Below are 10,890 nucleotides of genomic sequence, written 5' to 3' on the forward strand. Positions count from 1 at the left end.
GGAAGGGGTCTCCTCAAAATCATGGGCTACATTCTCTATTGCCCCCCCCCACCCCCGACTACCAGACATCCTTCCACAGCCTCCTCTCATAGTCCTTTCAGGACAGTCTTCACCCAGTCCTTTCTCTCCCATCTCAAGGGATGTGCTGCTGCTTCAACATCTCCCTCTCTGTTGGCTCCTGCCTGCTCAAGCCTCTCTCTCCTTTCCTAAGAAAATCCTTGCTTGTTCCTTTATCTTCCTTTAGCTACCTACTTCTGTCTCCTTCCTGTCTCATCCAAATTTCTCAAAAGTTGAGAGAGTCTATACTTGATGTCCAGTTTCCTCTACCTCTGCTTTCTGCTCTAGACTTAGCCATCTCAGGGCTCTTCTTCAAAGTGTGTTCTGTGTGTCTACAATCCCCATGACTCACACCCCACTGCAATCCTGCCTGCCCTCTAGACTAGAGATGAGGCCCAGCCTACCCCAGAGAGGCAGGCTAATCTTGCTCCCTTGAGTCCAACAATGTTACCTCAAACTAAACACAGATTGAGGTGGAAACTTTTCCAATCCATTTTTTAAATGTAATGCCAAAATGTGATAGCCCACCAAAAAAAAAAAAAAAAAAGCAATAAACTCAGAAATGGCAAATAGATTTAATATAGAGTGTCAAATTCGATTGATTGATAGTGGCTGCCTAGGGTGCTGTGTGGAGTACATTTCTGAGGATGCACCCTGGCATGAAGAGAAAGACTGCTTGGATTAGCAATATCTGAAATCACAAGTAAAAGAAAATTAGAAAGTCAACTGATATCCACCAAACAGGAAGAAATAAAATGTCAAAGCAGTGTTTTCCCACACTCTCCATATGGTCCTCCGACCTTGGCCTTCCCATAACCACCCAGCTCCTCATCCCATCCCCAACAGCCCTGGCTGCCCTCACCAAATCTAAATAGATACCTGAAATCTCACTTGTAGGAAAAACCACAGGCACCAGAGCTACCACTGCTGCTGGCACCAGCTCCACTGAGGCCAGAGAAGAGGCCAAACGTGAGAGTGGTGGTCAGGCTGGCACTGGCACCGAAGTTGCCACTGGCACTGCTACTGCCACTGGCACTGGCACTGGCACCGGCACCGGCACCGGCACCAGTGCTGGCACCACCACTCTCTTGGGCTTTGGCTTTAGCTTCAGCTCCTGCCTGGATCCGGGCTTTGGCCCAGGGTCCAATATCAGCTTCATCCCAGTTGCAGGGCCCAGCAGCATTCTCAGAGCCGAGCCCAATGCCCATTCGAGCTCTAATCTCGGCTCTCGCCTTGGCTTCAGCTGCAGCCTCAGCCGCAGCCTTCATATCTGCTTCCATCGCCTCTCGGTACTGAGCTGCCCATTCCTTGGGATCCTTCTTTTGTACCTGAAACAAAAATAACAACCCTCAGAAGGACAGAATCTAAGAATTGAGTTCCTACCATATTCCAGGAAACATGTTAACATGCTGTACACAATAGTAATACAATAAATACTTCTAGTAATTATGCACCTAATAGTCCATCCCTGCCCTGACACTAGCCCTGTGACCTCAGACATGTCACCTAACAACCTCTCTGAGCCCGAGTTTTCTCATCTGCAGTAGGGCAACAACATGGTAGTTGTAAGGATTAAATGATTCACCTAAAGTGTTTGACACACTAACAGAGGCTTCAGAATGTCCATATATAAGCTGCAGATTGCTCTGCACACAGCCTACCCATGCTCTTGATATGCCAAGATTGGGCAGTTCTCCAATTACCTTGCAGGCAAACTTGAGGACTTTCATCTTGCTGGTCTCATAGTAGGAGCGCAGGCCCCAGAAGAATTCATACTCAGGGGGATTGCTGTTAGGGACTCGGGAATAGTCCAGGTACCTTGAAAAGAAACGTTCAAACCCTTGATGTCTAAGACCATCCATGGCCCACCCCTGTGCATGGACTGGACAGGCTCTAGGTAGCAACCTTCCCCACTAAATACGTACTGCAGCTTTTCTTTCAATATTGAGCCCTGTCCCATCAATCCTGTCCAGCAGCCATGTAAAGGTACAGGGGGGACAGATGTAGGGTGTTTGTTCATAGGAAGGCCACATGTTTTGTGCCCCTTGTCACAATGACCCCTAATTCCTATTGGGTGTGTTGTAAACCGAGGAGCCATTTCTTCAGGCCCCCTGCTCTGAGCACACCCCACTGCAGGGTCTCGCCCATGGCCTGGCTGAGCTCTGGACAGTCCATCATAGAAAAGGACCATAAAGGGAAGAAACAGTCCACTGAGAGCAGGATATTCCATATACACTCCCGACCATGTGTGCACGCTCTGCGGACACTCTCGACTCTGCGGATCGAGGATAGGGTGGGCCTTGGGCAGAAAGCAAGGAGGGCCAGGCTACAGGCTTCCACTCTCTGAGCCTCAGGTCTAGCAACTGAAAATGGAGATAAGATGACAGCACCTACTCTGCAGGGTAGTTATGAAAATGAAATGAGATGTACGTGTTAAGTCCCCAGCACAGTAGCTGACTACCTACAGCTACTATTTTAGTTGAAATTAATTGCTACGGAGCCCTGGTTGGCATGGTAAAAAGAACCAAGGCACTGGGGCCTGAATCTAAAAATGAATCTTCAGTTTGTTACCTGTGTAACCATAACCAAATGACTTCACCACTCTGAGCCTCAGTTTCCTCCTATATCAATGCTGGTGATGACAATCCCTCCCTTGTAGAATGGCTCTGAAGGCACATGTGAGAGTACATGTAATAGGTCAAGAAATACGTGCTCTTGTTTTCCTGTCAACACCTTAGAAATAAGCTACCACCTGCATACACACACATAGCACACATGCACCCATCATAGCTTTATCGCTCAGTTCTAAAACAGGCAAATGTAGGGCACATACCAACACCAACAGACACTTACTTCTGCTTCACAAACTCATCAGTAATGAGCTTCTTTACATCCCCAAAAAGCGAGTGATGTATACTGAGAGCAGAGAAAGATAAATAAATAAATGAATAAACAAACAAGCAAACAAATAAATAAAACCAGGGCCATGGCACTTCCCAGATGTGTGCAGAGGCATTTCCAATGTGGAAAAGAGGTTTCCAGCACAAGAGGGAAACACCACAGAAACTCAAAAGACAGTAAGCTCAAGAGAGCAGGGAGTTCAGGACCACTTCCCCATCCACCCAGGTCAGAGCCGTGGGCTGTCTACCCAGTCCAGCACCCCAGCCCGCTCCACCAGAACACCAGGCTGATGCGATCCTGGGACCATCCTCTCTTGCCAAAGGACAACACGGACAGCAAGCGCTGAGAGAGCCCAATCATACCCAGGGCGCAGCCCCAACTTGCGCAGCACCTCCCAGATGACAGCTGCAAGGGGAGGCAAGAGGAGACAGGGACAGAAAATGAACACATGGAATTCTAACCATGGCCACCCATTCAGCTGCATGCACAACCACTCACCCTCACTGGACCGATTTCCATTCATGAAGATGATGCTAAGAAGCACCATGAGGAGACCCAGCTTTGGGGAGTCCTTGGTTCTAGGGGAACAATAAGACAGAGAGGTTTAAGTCACACAGCCATCTGCAAAAAACACACCACCCAGATCAGTAGGCTAGCCCCTCCCACATTCCTCAGATATGGGAGATTCTGCCCAGTCTATGCTTCAAGCTTTATGTGACCCTGGGCAAGACACTTAGACCCTCGAACCTCATTCTCCTATTCAGTAAACCAGGAAAATCACATCCCCCCCTCCCAGGGTTGCTGAGAGGATGAAAGAAATGTTGGCAACAGGGTTCGACCCAGGCACTCAGTCAATGTGAGTCCCCTCTTTCTGTCTCAGAACCCTCAGCCATGAGAGAATTCACAGCACACTGATGCTCCTGCCCTGCGGGCATCATGATCCTCCCACACCAGGAAGCCCTCCCTTGAGAACCACTCTATCAAGACCAGTAGGAAGAGACAAGCAATGACAGCTCTGCCTTCCTGGGAAGCTTCTGCACAAACAGACAACCTGACAATAGGAATGCCGCACCACAGGCTTCTACACCCTTCAGTCAATCACAATCAGGCACTACTTTTGCGGGCAGGGTTCCCACTATATGTGGGACCCGGAACAGGGGCTTTTCAGACCCTGTCTTTCCTGACTCTCTAAGGAAGTGTGGGGAAGAGAGGACAGGGATGGGGTAGTATCATGGACAAAAGCAGAAGCCTCCCTCCCACCCCAGCCCTTTGCCAGCTTACGTTCCCAGTATGCCTGCATCAGTGGGCTCCAAAGTGCTGAGAAGAATGTACAAGTGGTCATTCTTATCAATTTCCTTCAGTTGGATCCCAAATACCTGTGAATGGGGAGAAAATGTTATGAGATCACAAAAGTCAGCTTCTTGGGCATCCCACAGCTCACCATGTACCTAGGGTGTGTGTGTGTGTGTGTGTGTGTGTGTGTGTGTGTGTGTAAAATCAGTGAGATAATGTACATAAAGCTATGTATAATAGTTTAGTATCAGTAAAATCAGTGAGATAATATATACTTAGCTATGAGGCCAACACACAATAAATGGGCAACAAATGTGCTATTGTTATCAACATTATCCTTGTGATTAGTAGGACTCTAGGGAGATTGTGACTAGTGAATGGAAAGGAGAAGTGAGCATCTGAAATACATTCCAGGGCATGTCCAGCAGACAGAAACCAAGACTAAGTTGGGCGGCTTGAGTCCGAGCTGTGTCTTTACCACTGACTTGTTATGTGACCCTTGGTAAGTCTATGCACCTCCCTAGGCCACTGTTGGCCCATCCGTGCAGTGATGGAGCTGAGTTAGTGAGTCTCTGTGGAACCTCCCCGAAGGGACAAGTACACCTTTGTTTAATTCAAGGCTTTCCCATAGCGTCCATCCCCCAGGGCTGCCCCTTCACCTTCTCCAAGGAATAGCCTGCTCGTTCAATGATTTCAGGGTACACATCAGTGTATTCTTTGATGATGTCCTTCAGCATGTCTGCAAGGGGAGAGTGTTGCAAGCACCTGAGCTGAAGTGAAGCCAGGTGGCTCCCATACCCAAACTATAGACCCTTTGCCATCTCTGCTGTCAGTGACATCAACAGGTTCTGAGCTCATGAACAGAGATGCTAGCACTGCCAAACTAGAACTTTGGGAGGACAGAGGTAGGAGCGTAAGAACAAGGAATGCCCCCAGCACATAGGGGAGAGGGCAATGGAAGGCACAACTGCAGGAAAAGAGGGTTAGTGGGACTCTACCTGAGCGCTTGATGGGAATCTTTGTCTGGTCTTTAACCAACAGGTACTTCACCAACTCATTTGCCTGGGAGAGGAGGAAAAGGTATAAAGATCAAAATATACTGTAGACGCCTTGAAAGGACAGCAGAGAAGATGGCAGGCAAGGCAATGGATAAGGCAGAGTGGAAAGGACAGGTTCTTACCCTCCCTTGCAAAAGGGCCACATCCCGAGATGGTGGTGCTTCGGGCTCCTGGGATGACTGAAGCTTGGCAGCTCTACGGCGAGCCTTGCCCCTACGGGCCTTAGGTGACCTCAGGGAGAGCAAAGCTCTCCGGGCCCAAGCAGCCAACCGTGTCCTTGATGCCCTGCGGGCCCAAAAGGCTATGGGGCCCCTTGAAGCCCTGCGGGCCATTGAGGCCATTAAGGCCTTTGAGACCCTACGGCCACCTGTGGTTCCAGAAGCCTGACTCTGATCACTGCCGCCATCCTCCTCCCCATTCAGATGCTTCACCTGTATCAACAGAGAGGAAGCACAACAGTGCCAGATGAAGCAGATGGTCCTTTTTCCTCATTTTATCTCTTCCAGAAACCCTCTCTAATCCGGCCCCTGCAATAACAACATGACTCACTAGATATTGTCCATGTTGAACCTTGGGTTTGTCTTTCACTGGCTTTCAAGCAAGAGTTTCATCACTGAACCAGACCAGGAGCTACCCAAGGGCGGAATCTGAGGCTTCTCCTCTTCCCATGTCCACCACTGGCTCTGTTTGTATCAACCTGTACAATTTCATTCTATCTGTCTGGGACTCTACTTTCTTCTCTATAAAACTGTATTTGTTTCAGGATTTAAGAGATAACCTGTGTGAATATGCTCATCAAAGCCTAACACATGGTAGCTACTATGTAAATATAAACTGCAGTACATTCAGATTACAGTTATGTGAACTCCTGTCTAATCTCCCCCAAGATCTGTGAGCTCTCTGAAAACAGGAATTGCGTCATATTCCCCACAGCGTTGATGAGCTCAAGAAATTTTCTAAATGTTTGCAGAACAAATGAACCAACTGAGAGAAGACGATTTGAAAGGCAAAGATGATTATTGCAGAAATATTACCTTGCGGGCTTTCTTAGCCTTGACCTTGGGCCGAGTATCTTGATTCTCCTGAGCCTGGGCAGCTGTACCCTCAGGCTCAGGTTCATCTGACGGAGCCTGAGAGGCAGCAGCCTCAGTCTCCAGGGCCTTTGTATTGACCTTCGTATCAACCACGCAGCTGACCTTTTTGGTCTCAGTGGCAGGCACTGTCACAGCCTGAGGGTCAGCATTCTGCACCTTGGTGTCAGCTGCTGGACTCTTCTTTTCAGCTGCCAAAGACTGGGTGGTATCAGTCAGCTTAGTGGTAGGTGAGACCTTAGTGGCAGCTTCCTCCTGAGCTTCTGGGGCCTTGGAAACCTCTGTGGCCTTTGAGACCCCTGCAGCATTTGAGGCCTTCCCAGCCTCTGAGACCTCTGGTGCCTTTGAAGCCTTTGGTGTCTCTGAGACCTCCAAGTTCTGGGTCACTGTCAATAGGGTCTGCACCTTTACATCACTTTCCTTTTCTGAAGTTTCAGCCTGCAAGAGAAAGCAGGGAAGCTCACAGAACTTCTCCCCACCCACAACTAGGCAAATGGCTCCAAAATTCCAAGTCTTCATTTCTCAGACCTGTACTAACTCCTACTTGCAGCATGCTCTGCCACCTCAGCCCAACAAGACCTCCCCTTCCTCTGAGCAGGAACTGATGGCAGAAGAGGGATGGACCTGATCTCTCTCCTTCTATCCATCCTTCCCTCTTCCTTCCTCATTCCCTCTACTGGGATAGGGGATACCCAGGCAGGGAAGTGGGTGGAGAAGGACAAGGATGGGAGGGAAGGTGCCAAGGGATTTGGGGCAGCAACAGGGGCTGGAGAGGAAAAGCGGCTAGGGAGAGAACAGGAGGACGCCTTACCTGGAGGCGGGTTGGACCCGTACCATTCTCACTTGTGTCAGACATGTCTCAAGTTGGCCTGGCAAGAGCTGAGCCTGAAGGAGAGAAGGCCTGGGTCAAGGGGAGAATCCACTGAACGTCCCCTCTGTTCTTCTGCCTGGAAGCTGATCCTCACCTTCCCTAGGGCCCCTATCCCAAACCCCTCCCCAACCCAACGAGTCTGTTTTCAGATTTAGTAATCCACAGCGTCCAGGTCTCAATTCTCTGCAGCCGCACCCTCCCCTTCTCCAGGAAGATGTGCCAGCGCGGCAGCTCGGAGGACCCCGCCCCTTTTCCCAGTGCACCCCCCCACCCAGCCGCAGGTCGACAGTGCGCATGCGCGTCCGCTGCAAGGCCCATCTCAGCCCCGCCCGTTTTCCCAGCACAAGCCCTTTCTTTGATGTCCACCGTGCACATGCGCATTTGGTAGCTGGCCCGTCTCCGTGAGGGCCCTTCTCTGCACGCCCCTTTCTAGCGATCCATAGTACGCATGCGCAATAGTCTCGGACTCAGTCCTGCACCCTTTTCCAGCACACGCCTCTCTCCAGGTCCGCAGCAGCATTAGGTCCCGCCCCCTCCCCAGCAAGCCTCCTTTTCCAACTGTCAGTGTCTGGTGGTCCCGGCCCCTCCCTGCTCACACCCAGCCCAAATCCGTAGTACCGCCTGGTCCCGCCCTTTTTCATAACACGCCCCCCTCCAAACAGGGAAAAAGCACATCTTGGTTCTGCCTCTTCCCTAATACACCCCCTCCTCAAATCAGTATTGAGCTAGTGATTCCATCTTGGGCCCAGCCAAAGCGGGTCCAATCCCTTCCCTTCCCAGCCGGATGGATCCAGTACGATCTGGTCCTTAGGGCAGGTTTTCTCTAGATTCCCAGAGGGTGGGGCCGACCCCTACCGGGCTCTGATCCGGAGCTGGGCCCCGCTGCTGCTCACCTCGTCCTCCTACAATTCCGGAGAGTGACCACTCTCTCTAAGCCCCTCCAAAACTCGGAGACTGCCCTCCCCCCGCCAGGCCGGAAGTGGTCCCGCCCCTTTCCGCCTCCCTAGGGGGCCTCAGTCTCAGCCAGTCTGCCCTTCCCCCGCTCCCTGCTCTTCATTCCTTATACCCCCCCTCCGTATTCCCTCTGCCTTGCTTCCTGCTCCCTATTCCCCCAACGCATTTCCTATTTACCCCACAGAATTCCCTATTGCCCTTCTTACATCCTCCTCCGTGTTACCTATGCACCCCCTCCCCCAGTATTCCTTAACCCTTTTCTGCATCCCGTATTTTCTTCTCTGGATTTCAACTTCCCCTCAGTATTCCCCTTCATATTCCCCGTCCGCCATCCAGCATGCCCGGTTCCCTGTTTTTCTCCGCCTTCTCCGCTAGTCTCTGCTCCCCAGTCCATAAAGCCTACTATTCTGTAAGTCCTCCTGGTTGCCTACATCCCAGACCAGGTCACCTCTCCGCTAGCTGCAGTGATGCAGTTTTTGCCCACCTGCTGGGCTACAGGTTCGAAGGGGCTGGAATCACTGTCTGGCTGCCAGGAAACCCCAATCTCAGCGTCCCTCACCTTGTCCTCGAGCGAGTCCGGGATGCGTCTGCCCTCTCTCAGTCCCACTCGAAGTCTCAGCCTCCTGGACTAGAGCAGCAGCCAGCCCAGCCCAGCCCAGCCCCTTTCCGCAGCCCCCTGTCACCCCCCCCTTCTCCTTCCTCGGGGGTGGGGCAATGAGGCCCCGCTCAGGGCTGTCTGACGCCAAAGCTCGTGTTTATGCCACTGTACCAGGCTCGGTCTGAAGCTCTTCCAACCAAAACCACCCCCTCAAAGCGATTCATTCATTGAATTTATTTATTTTTATATCTTTATTCTTTCTTATTACAAAGGTAATGTGTTGTTGTGAAAATTCAAATAATGCAGAAATATGTAACATACCAATGAAAGGCTACCCTTATCTCATCCCCCAGAAATAATCACTACTCACATTTTGATGTATACATTCTTCCAGATTTTTTTTTTCTGTTCGTACACTAATTTGGGTTTTCTGCCCACAAACAGTACACTATACCTACTGTCCTGTGACCTGGGTTTATTTTCCAGTTATATATTCTAATCAGTTTTCCATACTGCACATTTTTCTTGACAGCTGCATAATCTTTTCTTGTATAGATGTCCCATAATTTATTTAATCAGTCCAGGATACATGAACATTCAGATTGTTTCCATTTTTTCACTATTACAGACAATGCTACAAGGAGCAACCTTGTATCTGTATTGGGCTTTTGTTATTGTCTTATTTATGGTTTTTTTGTTTGTTTGTTTTTTGGCTGACTCAAATGCCACCAAAAGAAGTTTTCCGTTTTGATACAAAATGTGTCAACTTACTTGCAAAAGATACATGGGATAACATTCCCACCAACTGACATTTCTCATACATTTATATGTCAGACATATTACAAATACTTGTCATGTTATTAATGATAGTTTGCTATACAAGCAGATATTATTATTATGTAGTGAAATGTATCAGGTTTTCCTTTATCACAACTGGATTCTCCTTCATGCTTAGAGATGTTTTCCACACTTCTTTATTATAACAATCCCTATTTTATTCCAAGCACTTTCATGACTTTATTATTTACATTTAAATGTTTGATCATTCTAAAATTTGTTTTGTATAAGGATTCAGCTTAATTATTTTCCAAAATCATAGTCTTTTATCCCAAGTGCAAATTAATCCACCCCACAATGATTTGAAATGGCACCTTTATTACATAACAAATTCACTTAAGTAATTCACAGCCCCTTCTTTTCTTCCAGTTCTAAGTTCCCCAGCTTCCCATCTTTTCCAAATCATGGCAAGTCTTAAATGTCAAGAGGAGGACTTTGGTCTTCATCCCGAGAGCACTGAGAGATTATTGAAAGGTTCCAGGCTTGGATATGACATAGATTTATATTTTAGAGAGAACACCCTTGCTGCCTAATTCATAGGAAATATGAATTGGATGACTTCCTGGAAAGAGGGACAGTAGTCATCCAGATAAGCAATGATTGTAGTTTGGCCTAGAGTGGTAGCAGTAGAGGTGGTGAGAAGTGATTGAATTCAGAAGATATTAAAGAGATAAAAAGCAACAACACTTTATGAATAATTAGATGTGGAGAAAAGGGTGAGAAAAATGCCAAAGGGAACTCTTGGGGATCTGACTTGAGAGATCAAATGTGTGAATGGCAATCCCTTTCACTGATATATGGAATAGTAATGGGGGGGGGGGCGCTGATCATTGATTTTGAAGTATCTATGGGACATCAAAGTGAAATATTCCACAGGCAGTTGAATATATATGTCTGAAGTTCAGTAAAGATGTTTGGGCTGAGGTTATAGATACAGGAGTCATCAATATATGAATGGTTCTTTAATCTATGGGAAAGGGCAAGAGCACCTGGGAAGACTGTGTAGCCTTAGATGGGGCCCAGGGAAGAGCCCTGGCATAGGTGGAGGAAAAGAAGCCCATGAGAGAGATGGGTAAGTAGTGACCAAAGAGAAAGAGAGAAAAGCAGGAGAAAGTAGTGTCACAAAACCAAGGGAAGAGAATGTTTCAAAAGGAGGGAGGGCTCAGTAGTGTTGAATGTTACCAAGAGGTCAAGAAAAGGCCTGAAAAAATGTCTAGGGATTTTAACAAT

General features: G+C 48.5%; 1 protein-coding gene and 1 non-coding gene across 5 annotated transcripts; both read right to left on the reverse strand.

Annotated features, from left to right (window-relative positions):
* Positions 1-613: 613 nt before the first annotated feature.
* On the reverse strand, positions 614-8,862 carry LOC118635939 (melanoma-associated antigen D2). Of its 4 annotated transcripts, none has more exons than XM_036270995.1 (13): positions 8,785-8,862; positions 7,212-7,285; positions 6,344-6,838; positions 5,432-5,740; positions 5,250-5,313; positions 4,911-4,990; positions 4,240-4,334; positions 3,457-3,536; positions 3,321-3,363; positions 2,911-2,973; positions 1,761-1,875; positions 937-1,385; positions 614-748 (listed from the first exon to the last, which is right to left on the reverse strand). In XM_036270995.1, the coding sequence occupies exons 2-12, from the start codon at positions 7,254-7,256 to the stop codon at positions 945-947; spliced, it is 1,830 nt and encodes a 609-aa protein (XP_036126888.1). In that variant the 5' UTR covers positions 7,257-7,285; positions 8,785-8,862; the 3' UTR covers positions 614-748; positions 937-944. The 4 variants fall into 4 exon arrangements, with proteins under 4 accessions (XP_036126888.1, XP_036126891.1, XP_036126889.1 ...); XM_036270998.1 differs by lacking the exon at positions 8,785-8,862 and adding an exon at positions 7,366-7,505; XM_036270996.1 differs by lacking the exon at positions 8,785-8,862 and adding an exon at positions 8,165-8,252 and having other exon boundaries at positions 617-748.
* Positions 2,057-2,186, reverse strand: LOC118636857. The gene has a single exon (XR_004960822.1). It is a non-coding gene; the product is annotated as a small nucleolar RNA SNORA11 (small nucleolar RNA).
* Positions 8,863-10,890: the final 2,028 nt, after the last annotated feature.

This window comes from Molossus molossus, unplaced genomic scaffold, assembly GCF_014108415.1.
Source record: "Molossus molossus isolate mMolMol1 unplaced genomic scaffold, mMolMol1.p scaffold_m16_p_2, whole genome shotgun sequence".
Classification (NCBI taxonomy): Eukaryota; Metazoa; Chordata; class Mammalia; order Chiroptera; family Molossidae; genus Molossus; species Molossus molossus.

Excerpts from the sequence above, each read along its gene's own strand:
- LOC118635939 (XM_036270995.1), bottom strand. The coding sequence starts at position 7,256 with ATGTCTGACACAAGTGAGAATGGTACGGGTCCAACCCGCCTCCAG. Across the intron at positions 6,839-7,211 it reads CGGGTCCAACCCGCCTCCAG|GCTGAAACTTCAGAAAAGGA; the intron begins GTAAGGCGTCCT and ends TTTCTCTTGCAG. Across the intron at positions 3,537-4,239 it reads GATGCAGGCATACTGGGAAC|AACCAAGGACTCCCCAAAGC; the intron begins GTAAGCTGGCAA and ends TTGTTCCCCTAG.